The sequence below is a fragment of the Amblyomma mixtum genome, chromosome 3, assembly GCF_055824585.1.
Source record: "Amblyomma mixtum isolate Tamu chromosome 3, ASM5582458v1, whole genome shotgun sequence".
Lineage (NCBI taxonomy): Eukaryota > Metazoa > Arthropoda > Arachnida > Ixodida > Ixodidae > Amblyomma > Amblyomma mixtum.
The window spans coordinates 42,887,779-42,908,295 of record NC_143014.1 but is presented as its reverse complement, the minus strand read 5'-3'; the positions used below and the strand labels follow the sequence as shown (position 1 = coordinate 42,908,295).

The window sequence follows — 20,517 nt, the reverse complement described above, 5'->3', positions numbered from 1 at the left end:
TTATTATTTTTGAAATCAAGCAAGTTCGAAGGGCCACGCTCAAGTGTATTCAGGTTCATTCAGCCCCCTTTCTTGATTCTTAAATAAATGAAGAAAAAAAGAAGGAAGCGTCTTTGAGGCTTCACAGGTGGTGATGCCAAGCGGTGAAACGTTCCGACACCAACAAGGCCTCTACTTCATCAGAGAAATTTGGTTCCTGATTATTGTTTTTTTTTCTTCTTTCGTTTGCAACCCGTGCCGAATGTAAGAGTCGTTATCGAAAATTGGCTTGTGCTTTTTCTCACGCTCAAAGGAGTGTCACATGCGTGCGCGTTTGCATACAAGCCAATGGTGAAGCCTGGATGAGTTGGTGGTAGGCCATTCTTAAAACAGCGCGAGCAAGGTACGTACGCAGGGAAGAGACGTACATACGAGCACTGACTTACAGCTGGTGTTTTATTGCGAAGAGGCTCACTTTTATAGGCAAGCTGCGCACCAAACAGTAAAAAATGAGAAAAGAAGGAATTCAAGTAGTCAAAGAAAATTTAGCTTTAAGCGATGATATATTAAGTAATATTCTAGATTGATCAACACCACAAAATAAATAAATTAATTTAAAAAAAAAGAAATCCCCTTTGCCCCTTGGTTTCTGTGGCTGTTGGCTTCTGTCATATTTACAACGAGCCCCTCATTCCCCTTCCTTGTTTGCTTAATTGCTTAGCGAGGGCCTCGATTCTGGCAGCCTTGATGCCATAGGAAGCATAAGGGGGTTCTCACACAGCTTCCACCCTCTCCGTTCGATGACGTTCTACGTCACACCTGCGGTAAATCAGGACGTTCTACGTCCGCCGCTTATGAACGTGGGTGGCGCTGATGAACACACTCAAGGTTAGGTTACTTGTAAACATAAATACCCCCGAAAGCAGAAGGTTTGACAGCCGTCGCCGTAGCTCAGAGGTAGAGCACCGGACGCGTAATTCGGAGGTCGTGGGTTCGGATCCCACCGGCGGCATGTGGTTGTTTTTTCTTCTGCTTTTCTAATCAATTAGCTTTAAGCGATGACATATTAAGTAATATTCTAAATTGATCAACACCACAAAATAAATAAATTAATTAAAAAAAAAGAAATCCCCTTTGTCCCTTGGTTTCTGTGGCTGTTGGCTTCTGTCATATTTACAACGAGCCCCTCATTCCCCTTGCTTGTTTGCTTAGTGCACAAAGGTTTCACATCTCAGCTGAAAGGTACATCATTTCTTTGTCGAAAAAAAAAGCACTGATGGCGCACTGACATGCGCGTCTTTAATTGATACTATGTTGTAAGCTTCAGTCACTTCCCTGGTGAGTTGCTCAGTATGATGACATATGACGTCACAGTGCTCAAATTATGCAAGACGCTTTCTCCATATTTTGCAGTGGGCAGCTAAATGTTCCTTCATGCCATTCTTCACAACATTTTTCTGTTCGCACAACCGGTCGTTTGGGCACTTACCCATTTACCCAATGTAATTTTGACCAAATATCAGGGGAATTTTATAGATCACTTCTTAAACACACGGAACACATCGCTTTTGATGATTCGTTTTACAAAATCTTGCTTTCTTGGGACTAGCTTCGGTGCGGTTGCATATCTTGGATAGCTTTTCCAAGATACACCGAAAACTTGCGAAAGCAGAAGAAAATTGAAGTGGTCAGAATTATCGGACTGAGCAAATTAAACAAAAATGCAGCCATCATCTCGTATTGCCGCACTCTCTCACGCAGTCTTAAAGAGACTAGGAAACGTACTAAATTGAAGGTAGTTTGTTTTGCGCGCCTGAAAAGGCATGCAAGATATGCAACCGCGTCAACCCTCGTCTCAGGAAACCAAGAATTTGTAAAACGAATCATAAAAAGCGATGTGTTCCATCTGCTAAAGAAGTGACCTATGAGATTCCCCTGAAATGTGGCCGAAAATACATAGGGAAAATGGGCAGGTGCCTAAACGACCAGTTGCGCGAACACAAAAATGTTTTGAAAAATGGTTTGAAAGGACATTTAGCTGCCCACTGCAAAAAAATGAAGCAAGTGTTATTCATATCTTGAGCACTGTGGCGTCATGTTTTCATGCTGATCAGCTCACTAGGGAAGTGATTGAAGCTCACAACATATTATGAAATAAAGACGCGTGCGTCAGTGCGCCTTCAGTGCCTTTCTCCGGCAAAGAATGTACCTTTAATTTAAGATTTGAAACTTTCGTGAGGACAAGTTATCCTTGATTACCTCATTTTTTTATTTTGTGACTTTTCCCATTTTTGCCGGTTTGAAATTGCGCAGCCTGCCTATAAAAGTGGGCCTCTTTCGTATAAAACTTAAACGCTCGTGTGAACGTCTCTTCGCGTTCGTGTCTTGTTCACACTGTTTTAAGAATAAACAAGCCAGTGGCTTCTTCGCATGTACATACAAGTGAGGGGGCGTTTACGACAAAGCATGGGCCTAAAAACGGCGCTTATGCTGGTTATACCACGTCACGTGCATGGCCAAGGACACACGATAAAAGGAAACTTGGTTCTGTACAGAGCAGGGGGCTTTCGTGCTTTCCCAGCTAGGTTATATGAAGAGTTCTGCTCGCATTAACACTTCGGGTGCGACTGAAGGAGTGACGTCAGCGCGCAAAAACTAATGCCGTTTCACATGCGCGCAGGTCCCACTCGCTGTCCGCGTTGCTTTACCACAGCAACGAGTCCGTGTGGCAGCCGGGCGTCGAGGCCAAGGTGTCCCTGCGCGCCCAGCTCGACTGGAGCAATGGTGAGTGGACGCCGCTGCCGCGTAGTCATGGGGCCATGCGCTCCTCGCCGCGACTTTCTTTATCATGCGCATGCGCGAAGACGTCTGTGCGAACTTACCGCATGTTAAAATGTGGTAAGTCTTCCGGCTACTTCTTTCCACTCTTCTTCTTAACGTACAAAACGTTGTGGTTATTTCACCGTAGTACCTGCTGCAGCATAGTATTCTGTGTTCCGAACCTCATCTTATTTGTGAAGCCTGGTTCCGCGCCAAGGTCGGATTAAAGAGCAACTCTTGGAGGGGCAGTCCTATTTGCATGATGCATTTCTTGAACTTTTTTTCGCCAAAAAAAAAAAACAAAACAAAGGTGTCCAGCGCAATTTTCTTTAAAAAAAATTTCTCTCCTCGAAGGGAGGGGGGGGGGGGGGGGGGCAGGGGAGCTTCTCTCCTTAAACTTCTCCTGGTCCTCATATGATTCACTGCGCACTACACTCAGGGCCAATTTCGGAAGCTGCGTTGAATGGGCAACAAGGAACTAGATGTTATCGTGTGAAACGGAGTCTTTTTTTTTTTTTTTTTTTCAGAGTGCTCCTTTCTTTTTCTGTTTGCGTTTCTCGAATATTCTTTCTCTTACTTTCAGCAAAGAAAATAAAAAACTACTCTTTTCTTCCCATCTGTCTTTTGATTGCGTTTTCGAGTGCTACCGTACAAAAAGGAGCAACTCCTCGAGGACTCGTTTACTCGCAAAGGGCAGAACTTGGCACTGGCTGCAGTGAACATGAAAAAACGTAAACTGATCGTGTGTTGGGAGAGGGGGGCAGGTGACAAAAATTAGAAGAGGTGAGACGTAACCGCATGTACAGGTGCCTCGTGGGCGGTGTACCAGATCGACAACCAGCTGACCAACCCGTACGCAGCCTGGGTGCGCCAGGGGTGCCCGCCGTTCCCCAGCGCCCTGCAGCTGGACCATATCAGGGCCAGCGAGGTATGCGTTTCTCTTTTTGCGCCGAGCAATTAAGCGCCCTTTATGGAAAGTGTACTGCGCTAAGACGATGCCAGCCCCAGTTCTGGCTTCGTCGATCAAGAGAAGGGACATTGCAGTCTCTTCCACGTATAAGGTTGCCAAGATAAGCCTCCTGTGCGTGGCTGCAGTGGACGCTGTACTGTTGTGATGGTCATGCTGCCATGTGGCACTTAAATTCTCATTGCATGAAGGGCCGAGAGCCCATCTAATTAACCCCAGGCCCAGTTCACTCTCCCAGTGGACGGGCTTTTCCGGCGAAATGAATTGAACTACAATGTCGCCCCAAACCCACACGTCGTTAACCACTGTGAGTCGAAACTCAGTATGAGGTAAAACTTTTTATGTGTTTATGTGCAAAGTTTGTGTGTAAAGGAGAGTCCCTTACAGTGCATTCTGTAAGAATCGAAAACACTATCAACCGCATCCTCTAAAAGCACCCTCCCCGCAATCCTAAAAACTTCACAACCACTAAAACATCACCTACAAATCTAGAAGCCTTTAGAAGTTTCTCTTGCTCTTTACAAACGCGCTCCAAGGTGCGGTTGATCTGAAACAGGAAAAAAAAAGAAGCTTAATGCCGGAGGTACAAAGGACTTGTACAAATTTCCATTTTTTTACAGACAAAGCTGCCCTTAGAACGTGCGTAAACAGCAAATTTTCTGTAGTTAATTGCGCTGCATTCTGAAATGAAACTTTGCGTCTCTGGTGACTGTCAGGGGCATATTTAAACATGGGCAACTCTTAGCAAAGGGGGGCTTGTTGGCAAAAAGCATTTCTTGAAATTATTTCATTGAAAAAATGAGGGCCGACGTGGTTTAAAAGTTTTCTAATAACTGCCTCACCCCCTTCCCGTCTTCCCCAGTTTAAATCCTTACCCAATAGTTTTATATACTTAAGGAAGTAATCAGAGTGCAGGGCACTCAACTCCTCTTCTGTCGATGGTGGATGAGGGGTTCTACGCCGTGGCCCCGACAGAACTGCTTGGTCTGGTCAAAGGAATCCTCCGTTTTCTATAACCCATAATGACTTGGAGTTCCTAAACACGGCACAGAAGCTTTTCCAGTTTCCCTCAACTTAGGATGTCTCCTCAGTTTCCTCACGACCTGCGCCTCCAAGTGCGTCGCCCCGCTTACGAAGCCAGCGGTCGGAACCTTCTTCATTTTCTCATGGAAACGTGGCTCACACCCGTGTTCTGGGTGGCGGCGCTGGCGGCGGTGACGTTTAGTGCGGGTGCTGAGCCCTCAACGCCAGCTGCTTTATTACTTCATAGCGGACCCGTAGAAAATGAAAGAAACTTTTCTGTACCTCTTTGTGAGTGCTAAACAAGCCGTGCAAGACCGTGTATTGTAATTTGGTTGAAATGATCACCGTGACGCCGTCTGTGAAATGAATGTGAGAACATTCGCCAAGATCATGAAGAAATGGGGAGAAAGAGGGTGAGTTGAGGGCCTCTTTCATAACTATTATCGCATCTTTATTTGTCACTTAAAGGGAAACTGCATAGGTTTTAGAAATCAACGAGCTTAACCCTTTGAAGGTTTTTGCCGTATATGTACGGTGGCGGTTTTTTGTCCCGCAAGGTCTTTGCCGTACGGGTACGGTTTCGATCTTCCGTTTGAAATTTTGCGCCAAAAGAACAATGCGTGCTCACTGGGGGGTGCTGCCACCTATTAGGACTTACAAGAAGTGTTTGAATTTTGTGCTGCCTTCTTACGGAGATAAGCAGAACTTAAGTCTAGCTTTAGCGCGACGGCACAGACTGCGGCAGCACCCCTTTTGTAGTTTTGGTTTCGCTGCGTGATCGCAACGGTGTCGCGCGAAATTTGAGTTTTCTTTTTGTCAGCACTATCTTGCAGGGGCTGCCGAAGTTGATTTCTATCTTTATTGGCGCTGCTCTTAGCTTGCTTATCACCGTTGCTCGCGAGGTATTCTCGCCCTCTGTGGCAACGCGCCTACGCGGTTTCGATTCCGACGCGGGATCGCAACGGAGTCGCGCGAAACGTGTTTTCTCTTTGTGGGCACTGTTTTGCAGAGGCGGCGAAACTTGATTTCTATCTTTATTGGTGCTGCTCTTAGCTTGCTTATCACCGTTGCTATTCTATTCTATTGAACATTTTCCAGTTGTGAGTGATGCTGTCACCAAAGTACTGTTCCTAATTTTTTTTTTTACTATTTATTCTCGATTATATACATTTTGTAGAGTCAAAATCCGCAATAAAGTAATTTGACCACCTGGGAAAGTTTTCTTCAAAATAATTCGACCTTCAAAGGGTTAAGAGGGTCGAATGTGTGAAACATGGAGGTGAAGCATGCTAAGTCTTTGGGCTAGCATTTGAAGTAGCGACGTAATCACCGATTAAAATCGCGACGCCCTTCAACCTACTCCGCAGCGCACAGCGTCAAGAGGGGGGTGCGTGATGACGTCATCGAAGGTATCGATACAGTTCCAACGCACAAACGCCTGCTTTTGAGCTTGTTCCTGTGTATTCTTCCTTTCGTCCCCGTTTGTTCGCGCTGTTTTTTGCATATTGTATCAATAACTCGCCCGCTTAGTTATCCTGTTAAAAAACCGACGCCACCGATGGCAAATCCCGCCGAGAGTTGTTTGGCAGCGTCCAACGAGGCACGGCAAGGTGTGGCTGACCACAGCGGTAATTTTAAATCATACCTTCCATGACGTCGCACCGAACTTCCTGGCACTTCTCTGGTGCATTCAGGAGAAGCTCACAATTGATTCGTCCATTACGTCACTATTTTAAATGCTAGTGCAAAAACACTTGGCATGTTTGACCCACAGCCTATATAGATTTGAATCCTTGAATATAGCGAAATTCTCAAAAAGTGGTGCAGTTGCCCTTTAAGAAAAGTACACTTCACGGGCCTGCCACAACCAAAAAAAGAGCCTGAATGGCTGTGCCCAGCAGTTGAGAGTATCCATATTTAGCAAGATACAGTAACAACAGAAGACACAGCTCAACAGGCACCCGGCACGAAGATTTGTGATGAAGCGCATAAAGCAAACAGCATTTTTTGTTTGTTGGTTGGTTTTGAGGAATGCAAACGACGCACTAACTGTCTCGCATATCTCGGTGGACAGCCGAGCCGCGCCGTAAGGAAGGGATAAAGGAGGGACTGTGAGAAGAAAGGAAGGGAGAGCCTTAGTGGAAGGCTTCCGAAGGTGCCTTAGTGGAAGGTGCCTTAGTGGAGGGCTCCGGATTAATTTCGACCACCTGACGATCTTTAATGTGCACTGGCATCGCGCAGCACACGGGCGCCTTTTGCGTTTCGTCTCCATCGGAACGCGGCCGCCGCGGTAGGGTTTGACCTGGCTTCTCCGGTTCAGTAGCCGAGTGCTCTAACCACTGGGACACCGCGACGGGCCATGTTTTTTTTATTTGTTCGAGAAATTGGAATAAGAACGTCCCATCTGGCAGCTCAATAGTGGTCAGTGGTATATGGAAGTAGGTCAGTGTTATATAGAAGGATCGAGTGCGTTCACTGTATTTAGTGCGCACCTGACGTGCACCTGAGTGCGCAGCTGCCCACCTTCACACAGCCGTAGCTTGTATACCTGACCATGCAGTTAGTCGCCTGTCTTTCAGGAGGCTGCTTTCATGCGAAAGCGCGAGTGAGGAATGACGGCTCTGCAGTTCACTCTTTTTAACGCGAGAGTGTTAGTACCCCCATTTCGAAAAAAAAAAATATGTCCTGCGTCGGCGATCTTGTTAAGCCTCGCAGACGGAGCGGCCGGAGCACGCAGATGCAATATGGCGCCGGCAAAATAGGTCACGTGACCTTGTGACATCATCACAACTCGCCCACCGTGGCAGGTAGCCACCTGCCGACCGGATTGTGAGCTGACTGCCTTCCATGGAAGGTGGCGATTAAATGAACGCTGGATAGCGAGAGGTTGCTCGGGAAGAGCAACCTGGGTCTCACAAGCCCCACCGGTGACTGTGCTTAAGGGCAACTGCAGCACTTTTTTGAGAATTTGGCGATATTCAAGGATTCAAATCTATATAGGCTGTAGGTAATGTATGCCAAGTGTCTTTGGACTAGCATTTAAAATAGTGACGCAATCAACGATGGAATTTTGCGCTTCTCCTTAATGCACCGGAGGAGTGCAGGGAAATTTAGCGTGACGTCACGGAAGGTATGATTTCAAATTACTGTTGTCGTCAGCCACACCCTGCCCTGACTCGTTAGACGCTGCCAAACAACTCTTGGCAGGGTTTACCTTCGATGGCTTTGGTTTTTTCCTTCAAAGCAGGCGTTTGTGCGTTGGAAATGTACCGATACCTTCGATGACGTCATCATGCGCCCCCCACTTGGCGTTGTGCGCTGCGGAGAAGCTTGAAGAGAGTCTGGATTTTAATTGGCGATTACTTCACTATTTCAAGTGCTACCCCAAAAACACTTCGCATGCTTTGCCTGCAAGTTTCACACATTCGACGCTCTTAAGCTCGTTGATTTCTAAAAGCTATGCAGTTTCCCTTTAACCGCTGCACCACTGCGCCAGGACTGGTATGAGGACTCCCCGTGATCTATGAATATAGAGTAGAGAATGACCAATCCTGGATATATATGGGCATTAACCCGTTAACGCTATTCCATCATACCCTTAAGGCGGAGCTTGTGTGCGCCCTCGAAACTTGTCGTTTTAGTGTTCCTTGTTCTGTCATGTCGTTTCTCGCTTTTATTTTTTTACTGTTCTGTGTGTCAATTTCCCGCTGTATCGTCTCGTATAATTCTGCCTGTGTAGTTGTTAGTCATTTGTTTCCCCTTTTGCTTTTTGAATATCTATGTTTTATTGTCTTGAGCGTTTCATTTGTGGTTTTTGCTTGCATACTTCTTTTGTCATATTTCCTTAATTAATGATGAACTATTTTTTCAATGGCCCCAGAACAGCATTGGCCAAGGAGTGCCATGGCACAGGACATTTTCCCTTACACAAGGTTAATGAGGTCAGAGACCCATTTCCCAAGCATTTCACCCTAAAGAAGTCGAGCACAAGGCCAGGGGGAAGCTTGTACCCGCTGTATCACCTGTGGGTATACCCGGCGGCACTGGGGATTGAGCCAGCTGAAGCCGACAACAATTCGGCACCTGGCGGCAGCTGGTCTCTCGCCGAACAATCATGATTTATATATCTCTTGGACGCAGGGACCACATCATCGTTCACTCCTAGATTGCATTAGATCAGAGAACTTTTTATCATTTATTGCAGCATCCTCGTCATCCATCATTACATACCCTTTTACGCCCTGAGGCAATAAACATCGCTTAAAAAAAGATTTTATAGGACCTCAATTCTCGAAGCAGTACGGGCCCAATGGTAGCAGAAATTGTTGGAATTAGCTGCCGATGCTAACAGCAAAGTAGACTGAGTGTTTGTGCAAGTCGAGTGCTCTTTGACATGAGGCATTGATTTACCATAAAGCGGAAACGGACGCGTAGCAAGCTATATTGAGCGCAATAGTACGTGCCACCGCCTGTTTTTGTGGCACAAATATGCACTGTGGCTCTCTGCCAATCGAATATTTGCTGTCACGTTTTGTGCGTTGCAGTTCATATTGAGCACGAGGGCCCGTGTTCTGCAGTGAAGACACAGGTCGGCATTATCTGATGAGGAGGTTGGTTGCGGGTTTCAAAATTTTTTTCTCGTCTCAAACAAAATTTACTCAAACTAAAACTTCGAGCTACATAAACCGAAGTTGGTGTGTATTATGAGCCATCTCACGTATTTTTATACGGATAGATTTGATCCATAATTTAGGCTTGGATTTAAGATAAAAGTCACATTTTGCGAACCTTGGAAGTAGTTTTCTTAAAAAGTACTCTATTTAACATTTTTAATTTATTTTCACATGAGCTGTAGGAACAGATGAGAGCAGGAAAATGATTGTGGTTGAAAACTTAACGACATTTATTGCAAAAATTTCTTAAAGCGCCACATTTTCTGCTTTTGTACTGAACGAAGACAACGCGGAAAATTCTCGCATGACTTCATTAAAGAAGTGAGATGAAAGAACAGCGCAAGGAAAAATTCTTAGACAATATTTGTTATTGTAGCATGCTTCACACTTGATTTAAAAAATTTTAACTCCAACAAACTTTTCCTTCTTCGCGCTCACGTGAGCAAAAAAGTGTCTGAGAAAAAAAATGGCTGAGGCTTAGCTAAGGTTAAGCCTAGTCAGATGCGAAGCATATTGATGGCTAGGCTTGGTAAAGTTACTCGCTTTGTTCTTCAGTTGTTGTAGAACGTTGTCGCCGAGCCGCATATTGAGCACGCCGCTTAGCCAGACGTTCATCCCGCTCTTCATCGGTCTCTGTGGCACGCTGAAGCTTTCGCTTCTCGTTCAAATCAGCCCTGCTTCTAGGCGGCATCCCAACACCTGGCCGCCTCGTAAGTGCCCGGAGAGCGAGGCAAGCTCAGCTTTATACCGCTGCTGTAGCGTCACGTGGTCAGCTGCAGCGCCTCTGATGTGGAGCCTCCACCGCCGCGGCCGACCGCGCGAGCCGGCAGCCCATCTCTCCTCTGCTGTGACGTCATGTTGTCACGTGGTGTCACGTGGTCACGCTAAAGGTCAATGGTAGCTCCACCGCCGCGCTCGACGGGCTGTAGTGTAGCTCTAGTAATATGCTTCGCATAAAATACTTAGTTTAAACTTCGTTCACATAATAGCCAACTGCCCCAATTTTTTTTCAAAGGAATCGGCGGTGGTCGCTTTTGCGGTCTTGAACATTACGCGTGGAATGACCCAGTCGCGTACTGCGAAGCAACCGAATCGCACTTTTCAAGTAGGTACTGGGTTTCAGCGACCAGGCTTGCACTGTTGCACTGAAGCGAAGCCACAGAGACATACAAAGTGATTGAAGACCAACCATCGTATCCTAGCTAAGAGAGAAGCTGCCCTAATATTTCCCTTTATTGGTTCCGCAGCACATCGGTATACTGCTCTAGACAAGCCTGCACATTATTATTATGGCTGCAATGTGCACGAAAGCCGATATACTGACTTTCACACTGCAGTCGCAACTGAGGTGAAACTTTTGCACATAAAATTTAAGTAATTGCCCTATAATTGCCCTTAAATGAGGGCCGAATGCTGGCGGGTGATGAAGATGGGGAGGGGGGGTTGGTGGCGCAGCGTGATAGCATAGGTCCCTCGTAACATTTGTTTTTTTTCGTTTTATGCGATGGGTATCGGTGATTCCCCCTCTTGCCCGTGCCCAAGTCTTTGTCGCGTAATACAATAACGTAATGTGAACTTACCTTTATTCTACTGTATGAATAACGCCGATAATGACGCAAATCATGATGATTATCGTAAAACCGAAGCAAAGGGAAGCAGTAGAGATTAAGTGCATGTATAAATTGGGGAACTTTTTCCGGCAACGATTCAGTACGAAGTTCAGCTTACGTGCTGTCGCGTATGTTTCGCCCTCGTTCACTTTCTCACTAGATTTGACCGTGCCTCAACGTTTTACACATTCGATACCTTTCGAACGTCGAGCGAATCATTTTATAGTGGCGTATCCCGCACCCAACACGTTTCAAATTTTTAATGCCGAATAAAATTTACATTCATGGCTTGAATTAAGAGCTTCAGCAAGGAGAACTAACTCAGTTAAGCGCCGTATCAAAAAGGATGAAGGCTTTTCTTGCAAGTGGCTGTGATCTCTAGAAACACAGGAGAAAGAAAAATTTCGGTCGCGAAGTCTCGTCGCCCGGACGGATCAGATAAACCGAATCAAAGCGGACACGACTGAGTGAATGGTAGGGAAATCTCTCGATTGCGACTGTAACTCTACTGTTAAGGAGTTTAAAAAAAAAAAATGTATATGAAAATTTTATACGAAAAAGGCACTAATATGAAAATGTATGAAATGTGACATTGAGACCGGACGCTAACATATGTGTGTGTGGGAGAAAGAAGACCATTGCATGCGTAATAAATTTTATTTCCTTTGATAGCTTTCTTACAGGATGGGCCGGCGCGGTGGCTCAGTGGCTATGGTGCTGGGCTGCTGGCCCGGAAGACGCGGGTTCGATCCCGGCCGCGGCGGCTGAATTTCTTTGGAGGAGAAATTCGAGGCCCGTGTACTGTGCGATGTCAGTGCACGTTAAAGAACCCCAGGTGGTCGAAATTTCCGGAGCCCTCCACTACGGCGTCTCTCATAGCCTTAGTCGCTTTGGGACGTTAAACCCCATAAACCAAACCATCTTACAGGATGGTACTTATTCAACGTGGAACAACATGCTTCGCATAGCTGAGAGTTCCTCACTGCGATGCCACAAGGACATTGTTCTCTTTTGTACTTCCGCCTTTGCTACCCATCCTCTGCCAAGGCTGCGCGAAACGACCCCAGCTCTCTCAACCCCGCAGGAGCCCCGTCTCGTGGCGTTCGGCACCAGCGGCGTCGGCGCGGAGCTGTCCGTGGAGCTGAGCCTGCCGCTGCCGTCGGCGGCCCTGGTGCTCGCGTGCGGGGCGCATGGGCCGCGGCCGGCGACGCCCCGTGACGTGCGGCTGCACCGCGTGTCGCGCAACCGCACCCTGCTGCACTGGCGGCAGCCCCGGGACGGCTGCACCAGCGGCTTCCGGCTCCTGTTCTCGGCTGCCGCCGCGGGGCCGTACACGCCGCTGACGGAACGACGGCCGCTGCTGCCGCTGCACCTCGTCGACTGCGAGCTGACGCCCGAGGCGGGCGCCTGCCGGGGCCCGGGCTTCGTGCGGGTCGGCGCCCTCAGCCTGGCCGGCGGCCGCAGCGCGCTGTCGCGGCCCCTGCCCTGGCGGCCACTCTAATGGGCGCAATTACCGGCGGCCGGGGGCCAATCTCGATGAGAACACTGTTGACCGAACAAATTGAAGGAGCCCCGCGCAAACAAGACCCCCCTCCCTGCCGCCAGCGCCCCATTGAGCGACTGCCATTTGCATGAGAATGCGCAGCGCCCCGGCCTTAATTTTCTGCCCGGGTGAAAGGAGCGGAAAATTGGCTTCTCCTCCGGGCGGCGCGCGGCGGCGCTGCGTGCGCGGGGCCTCCCCTCCTCCCTCCCCGCGAGGCGGGCCCCGGCGGAGGGGCGGCGTCACGTGCGGCGGCGTCCGCGACACGCCAGAGCAGCGCGAGCCCATGCAGCAGCCGCAGGCGCCGCCGGCCGAGCCCTGCTCGTCGCCCAAGCAGCCGACCGCGTTCTCGGTCGACGACATCCTGGACCCGGCCAAGTTCACCGGCACCCGGTTCCGCTGGCGGCCGCTGCTCGACGCCTCAGCCGACTGGTCCTCCGACGAGCGCGGCGCGTCGCCGGCGAAGAACGGCAAGCTGTCGTCGTGCTCCAAGAAGAAGCCCGAGCCCAAGGCGGGAAAGCCGAGGCGCGCGCGCACCGCCTTCACCTACGAGCAGCTGGTGGCGCTCGAGAACAAGTTCAAGACGACGCGCTACCTGAGCGTCTGCGAGCGGCTCAACCTGGCGCTGTCCCTGCGGCTCACCGAGACGCAGGTCAAGATCTGGTTCCAGAACCGGCGCACCAAGTGGAAGAAGCAGAACCCGGGCCTGGACGCCAACAGCCCCGCGCTGCCGGCATCGCCGCCGTCCCCCTTCTCGGCGGGATCCCTGTACGGGCCCTACCTGGCGCCCTACTCCGTCTTCCCGCAGCCGCCTTTCTTCCCGTCGTAGCACCGCCCCACCCCGCTTGTACAGTCGCAATAAACCCGTGCCCCCAAGTCAGCCTCTTCTGCGCCCAACGGGGGTGGCCCTCTGCGGTCGGCACTCCACGTGCGGGCCTCCTCGGTGCGTACTATGCTCGCGCGCTTGTTGTCTCTCTCGCGCAGAAGCTAACCGAGACCCTCTTTGCACGGCTGATAATTCATAGACTACTCCGATGCTCTTTCGCAAACCATCTTCACCTCGTTGCTTCGTGTGAAGATACTGCTTTGTAAACTCACAGGCTGGTAACATAAGCGCGCGAGTTGTGTTTGCAGCGTGCTTATGCTGCTAGTTCTGTCTGTTTAATACGCTGCGCCAGTTCATTATCTAGAAAACTGGGCAGCTCGTCGCGCGTGCAGACGCTTTCGGCGTGAGCGTGTTTTTGCCATCCAGCTTTCGGAACGCGCGTGCTGCTCGAGATTTGCCGAACTATCGAAACCGAGCGTGTCTGTGCATATTGCTTCCGAGTGATTTAGGAGTGTTATGATCGTAATGACTAAGTCGCATTGATATGCAAGCTTAGTAGTTGGGTCATTTGGATTTGGATCATTTAGTAGTTGGAGCGTAGTAGAAAGGTAGCTCCGCCACAGACTGTTTACGTTTGCAGTGAAGCATCTCAGTGAACACTAAGGGTGCATTACTGATACCCAACTGCTGTGTTTTCAGTGTTCTATTTTTTTAACTCTCTTTGAGTATAGTAAACGCGTAATGAAACGAATTTGGTAGTGCATTAGTGGAAGCAATTCACAGCAAGAACATGCCTAGGACAGGTGCCTTTAAAATTAGCTTTATGTCGTCCTCATCGACTAGTGTGCATATTTGTGTTGCTTCTTGCCTGATATACTGCGTAATATACTTCACAAGGCATATGTTTAAGGAAGCCAAATTCTCACAGATGGAAGGTAACTCTTGAAATGTGACTTTTCGTGAGAGTGTTCAGAGCGAGGGCGAGAGGATCTCGAATGCAACAGAAACCGCGGGTACTATTTTGCATCTTCGTGCGTATGCTTGTATCTGAGAAGGCGTAACTTCCTTGTCCTGATGATGAATCGCTGAGACGAAATGCATTGCCTGCTTAGTTTAGCGATACGGAGTAAGCGTTAGTGCCTTCTCTGCTTGACAGAAGGTGACATACGCCTTTCGGACACTCCTGTGAGAACTTTTTTTTATTTTGAATTCTTCCGCCGTGTTTAAAGACCAGCCATGCACTGATTGCGTGACTGAATTTGCATTATGAAGTCAACAACACTGTTTTATCTGGCCAATCTGCGTTCGTGGTTGCCTCTCCAGCAAGCGTTGCGCTATGGTTTGCGTGTGCTCTCTAAAAAACGCCTTGGTGCAAAGTTAGAAGGGCGAATGTCAAATTCTTATATCTCGCTTTTAGTGCGCGGTTTTGTATAAGCCTAAAATGACACAAAAATGCATTTCAATTTTCGCTGTACGTTTTAGCCTTAAGTATGTGAAACGCGCTTTCGTTCGTGCTCTACAGCTTTTATTTCTTTATAGGATGTGAACAAACAGCCCCTGGAGGCACCAAAAACTTTTTCCGTAATCTATGCGCGGGACGTACGAATACTGCGCTTGTCATTTTCGTTGTGCCGGCTTTCCATGCTGCGGCTTGGCGAGCTGCCGGTGCCGTTACGTAAGCCGCCTTGATCAAGTGGCTCCAAAAACTGTGCTTACGTCACAGTGAATACCATCCGGAACTAACCCCGCAGTGTCCTAGTAATAACGCCGGTGATGACGTCGCCAGTTTCATTGAGAGCATGAAGAACGAAAGCAGATGTATCAGAGGCGTTTTTTTAGCACAATCAAAAAATAAAGGTCTCTAAATGCGCGTGAAAGAAGTTAAAGGCGGTCTAAAGAGTGTTGACTCCAGGTTACGGAAGCAGATCAACAATTCGTGAATTGCTTTGAGTGCCTTTGCAAACGATGGTTTATACGCCTTTCATGAGAATGAAATTAGTTGTTTTGAATACTGACGTTGTGGAAGATTTATTAAGACAACTGCTGTTGTCGCCCGTTTGACAAGTATTAACTGCTGGCCTAATAAATGTAACTGACGGGATGTTGTAATTGCGGTAGCAAAGAAAACTGCGTTAGCTTTGTAGCTGTAATTTGCGGTAAATCACCGTGAGGTAGTAAAAAATATATCCCTGAATGATGCCTCAGTTGCAAATTTGTGCTGCTACAAGCAGCGCATTTAAGTGTGAATTTGTTGTGCGATTGTTAACACGGCCGATGAAAGCATTGAGCTTCATTGTTTTTTCTTGTTAACGTAATTAGTTTTGCACAGCCGCCAACATTTAATTCATGTCGTTGATGTTTCCCTTCTCGCAAACAAGTACACTCCTTTCTTCATTTAGTGCGCATTTCTTAAACGTGACATGTACGGCTGCGCATATTACTTTTTTCCGCGCCCAACTTTGGAGAGTTTGTAGCAGTGCTGCGCTTGGTGTTTTTCGAGTACATTTTTATCGAACAGAGATCAGTGCTATTTGTAGACAACATGCGTCCAAGCAGTCCACCATACATAAGCTTGACACCATGCAACACCTGGAGCTTTCAGCTGCTGCGTTGAGGATCGAAGCGCTACACTCCCGGAACTAGCACAGTGAGCGCCTATTAGCATACTCGAGTTTACCTCCTTGTGTATAAAACGTAAAACAAAAAGAACGAAGGAAGAATGAAAGAGAGAGAGAGAAAAAAAGAAACGCTACGGCACTTTCTCTGAAGGCCCATTCAATATCTGTGCACGTTTTTTTTTTTTTTTTTTGCAACATCCATGCCAGGTCATAAACTAAGCTTTGAACTACGCGGTTTAATGAGAGGCGAGATCGCCGTGCTTCTTACGATCTTATGAGCTGTCATCGCCCTGTTTGTTATTTGCTTTCGCGGATATATATCCTTGCACGGCTCTGTTCCGATATTCGTATGAGAACGTGTGTCGTTATTAGTTCTTGTAAAACGTGAAGGCGAACTTAAGAGTACCTTCGCAAGCTTTTACACCATGTAGCAATATGGGCGTCTGAACTTTTCCACAACGTGAATGTCACACAACTGACAAGAAGCGCAGGGATCTGCGCGCTTATTTTTTTATGTATTCGTAGAACGCAAGAGAATAATAAAGATTTATTTCTGTGTGACTTAAAAAGTTTTGTTTCAGATTTGCATGTGTACAAATTTTACGTCACGTGAAAGCTTACTATACATAGTATTAATGCACGTTTAAAAACTCCGCTTTACCGCAGCAACTTCGATAGTAGCTAAGCGACTGTTTCACATGAATTTTAAAACTGAAAACATGTCAGTTAAAGGTGCGAAAACATTTAGAGTTCAATACGAACTAGATTACAGCGCTATGCCGCGATGTACCGTGTTTAGCAAAAAAAGAATGTAGAGTGCAGGTGCTAGTTAAAGCTAACATATGCCTACAATTGTGAACGGATTGTCTTGACCAGTAAGGGGCGGATTATTTCATACATTGTAATTCAACGTGACTACAAGGAATTTCCCGCGGGGGCTTGAAGGCAATGAAGAAAAACCGTCCGAAGGGCATCATTCCTTGGCGACTGGTATTAGACGTGTGGGCGAGTCATGTATAGTAATGCGTAGTTGTACATGCAACAGTGCACAGAATCGGAAGAAAACACGCCAAAGAGCTTGCGCTGTGCTCTCTTCACTGTGTTATTGTATTTCTCTGTGCGCCGTTAGGTCTTCACATACTGTATTTATTTTTATTTATATTTCGAAATACTGTAAGCCTCTACAGGCTCATACAGGAGTGAGTCACCAGACAAACAAAAACACAATGGTCCAGAAAGCAGTAAAAAGCATAGCACAATTTGATAATTCTGGAGCAAGAAAGAGAAACCAAGCAAAAAAGCACAAAATACAGCAGAAGGAAGCATTGCAAAGTTGGTAATGCAGGCAAGGGCGAGCCACTGCGAACAGTGCAGACGTGCTGGTTAACAGCTAAAGTGAAGTCACTAAAAGCAGAACTGCCACAGAGCACTGCGCATTCATAGACAGATCTGTTCACAGAAAAGGTCACAAATTTTGTTTCCAAACAGCTCTACGCAGTCAACATGCACAACATCCTCTGGCAGACTGTTCCACTGACTGTATATAGAGAAACATGAGGCATATGATATCACTTAAGTTGAATGTGCTCCAATAACTGACCAATTTCATATAAGGCGATTTATTAGCTTTTATACTGAATAAGTTCCGGCACCGCTTTCATGATTTTTTCTTCTCTCGTTTTTCGTGTCTGTGTAAGAGAAGAGGTGCGCTATATGAACCATTTCAGAACCTTTGCTGACAAGTCGTTTGTCATCGTTCTCATTCGTTGCACGGGTCACAAACAATGGGAGCGGTTTGTAGGATGCGCACCTGAAGCCAATTACTGGCCCATGTAACTGCCGAAGGCTACAAACCCAAGTAGCACGGGTAATTGGCCCACTATTGGAAATGTATTGGCAAAGCCCGATCCTACAATGGACGAGAGTGAAAACATCCATTTCCAATACTGGGCCAATTGTTTGTACTGCTCGTGAACAGTACGCACCTCTCTAAGGTAAATCGCCCCATCCCAATCTGTCACAGCCACATGACGTTGTGTGTAGCGGGCCTGTATGCGAAAAGACGATACGCTGGGAACGCACTGGGAATTTCAAATGCGATTTTAATACGCGCCCGCTTGTGCCGTGATCCGCGGGCAGTATGCAAGAGACGAGAGGAACCCTGATGATATTTATTCGCTTCAATACACTGAGCGGTTTTCGTTATGCGGGATGCATGGGAAATGCATGAACCTCTTTGATTTATGAAAAAAAAAATGTTTTCGGTGTATTCAAAAGGCATCTATTGCAGCAAAAGAATTAGGTTGCCAGCACTGATAAAAACACGAATTTCTTTTGCGCATACCCGTATGCCTTCCAACCTTTGCGCAAAGCATTTGGTAAAAGCGTTTACCGAACGGTATACTCTGTCGCAATTCAATTCAGTCTAACCGAAGGGGCATCATGCAGGTAGGTCCGCTTAAAACGCATGGCGCAGAGGACAGAAATGCGACATTGTACACCGTGCAGCTTATACACTCAATCAGATTTTCTCCTTTCAAAATTGAGTTTTATTTTGAGCAGAAGCTTAACATTTTTTTGTGTCCTGCATGGCGAACAAGCTTTGCCCGCAGTTTCGGGCATGCACAATGCTGAATCTGGTCTCTGTATGTAATTCTCGTTGGAAAGTTTTCAGATGCCATAAGGTAACGCAATGCAAGTTAAGCATGAATCTATTAGATCAATGTGATACGGGTTAAATTCTATTAGAAGCTGAAATGATGCCATCCGTTGCCGAGATTAATTTGTTTAGTTCGAAATTGAAAAAAATTTATTGCTCAGTTATTCAATTTCATCAGTAATACAAAACTGCGATTATGCATCGACAAGAGGTGATATCCCATGCAGATACTGTAATTGCGGCATTGAAATAACATATGAAACTAAGCAGACGTGTACAGTGCAATGACCAGGGGCATTCACCAAATCATTTTGCCTACGTGCTGATCCGTTTCCCAGCGAAAATACGGATTACGAGTGATTAGGTTTTCTATAAAGGACCAAACCCGTCTTATGCACTTTTTAAAAGTACTTTTTTCCTTACTTCCTGCTTTAACAAAATACACGTTTGCAACTGCCTGGCTTCGAATTCACTAAGGTAAAGTTATGAATCTCATGCCAGAAATGAAGGCACCACATATATATGCCAGGAGCTGAAGGAGTAAAGCACAGGTGAGGCTTAAACACGAGCGTTTCGCCGGCTAATTGCCACGACTGGCTGTGTTTTATTTCGGCAGAGGTGGGACGTTAAGGTACAGTCATGAACAATATGAGAGGGAACAAAGTTTGAGCATTGATTTATTCATTACATCACAATTTCATGTGACCAGCGCAGTTTTTCTGTTTTCTAGCTAGTTTTTCTCTTGGCGCAAAATAGCTGAATGTCATTCTCAAATTTAGTTGAGAAATAATCAGGCAGTGTTGTGCAAAAGCTTCGTTCCCTCTTATATTGCTCACGACTGTAAACCAACCCCCGTACAGTTGTGGAAGCACCAATAGGCGATTTGGCTGACAGCCGCTCTAAACCAGCGCCTGTGCCGACCTTTGTACCGGTCAAGCACGAATTAAAGGAACGCACGGGCCCCTTAGAATTTCGCACTCTGCGCATAAGATGCAGTCGAGAGTAGATTTTTCAAACTCGACTGTACTGCGAAAACTTTTGTAAAAGCTGGAAATTTGAAAGTCGAAAATATGTGAATATCTTCACGAAACTGCAATTTTTCATTTTTTTTCTCGCGAATGGGTAAATTTTTTTTTCCTTCCTCGCTCCTGGTCTGGTGCTCGGCTTCTCTGAGATGAAATGTTTGGAGAATGGGTCTCTGACCCTACTTTGAGAAGACAAAAACACCTTGTTCCATGGCGCTCTTTGGCCCCAGATGCACTTGCGCCGTAAAAAAGTCATCATCATTATTATCATCATCAGTAGCAGCATCATACTTCGTCCTTTCTACGGTTTTCAACCAATGGCGTCGCCCACTTCCTGTAGTTCTCCGGCCCAATTATGCCACTTTTCGCTTCCTTCTTAGCAAACAAAGGAAACAACGTCGCCTCAGGGGATCACGCCATCCACGATATCGTTCGACACACATTTCTGCAGGAATGTTAGCATCGTCTACTGACACGTTTTCCTCGCCGGCGACGAGCTTCAGAAGTCTTCCGTCGGAAGCCCCAGTCAGATTCACGTCTGTGGTGGCATCGACGCTGATGTATTCGCCGAAGGCCCCGCCGTGGTGGCTCAGTGGTTACGGTGCTCGGCTGCTGACCCGAAAGACGCGTGTTCGATCCCAGCCGCGGCGGCTGAATTTCTTTGGAGGCGAAATTCTAGAGGCCCGTGTACTGTGCGATGTCGGTGCACGTTAAAGAACCCCAGGTGGTCGAAATTTCCGGAGCCCTCCACTACGGCGTCCCTCATAGCCCGAGTTG

At 47.1% G+C, this 20,517-nt stretch overlaps 2 protein-coding genes across 2 annotated transcripts in view; both read left to right on the top strand.

Moving 5' to 3' along the window:
• The window catches only part of Idua (alpha-L-iduronidase), a 79,992-nt gene extending 67,411 nt beyond the window's left edge, over window positions 1-12,581 (top strand). Inside the window, exons 9-11 of the mRNA XM_089578911.1 lie at window positions 2,660-2,763; window positions 3,606-3,727; window positions 12,157-12,581. Of these exons, the coding sequence (XP_089435037.1) occupies window positions 2,660-2,763; window positions 3,606-3,727; window positions 12,157-12,573 (643 nt within the window). The 3' untranslated portion in view covers window positions 12,574-12,581. The remainder of the gene's footprint in view (window positions 1-2,659; window positions 2,764-3,605; window positions 3,728-12,156) is intronic.
• Window positions 12,582-12,703: 122 nt separating this feature from the next.
• Window positions 12,704-13,488, top strand: LOC149349933 (homeobox protein ceh-30-like). The gene has a single exon (XM_089578912.1). The coding sequence runs from the start codon at window positions 12,704-12,706 to the stop codon at window positions 13,439-13,441; it is 738 nt and encodes a 245-aa protein (XP_089435038.1). The 3' UTR covers window positions 13,442-13,488.
• Window positions 13,489-20,517: the final 7,029 nt, after the last annotated feature.

What these genes read in the sequence shown, in the direction of transcription:
- LOC149349933 (XM_089578912.1), top strand. Translation starts at nt 12,704, where the DNA reads ATGAGAATGCGCAGCGCCCCGGCCTTAATTTTCTGCCCGGGTGAAAGG.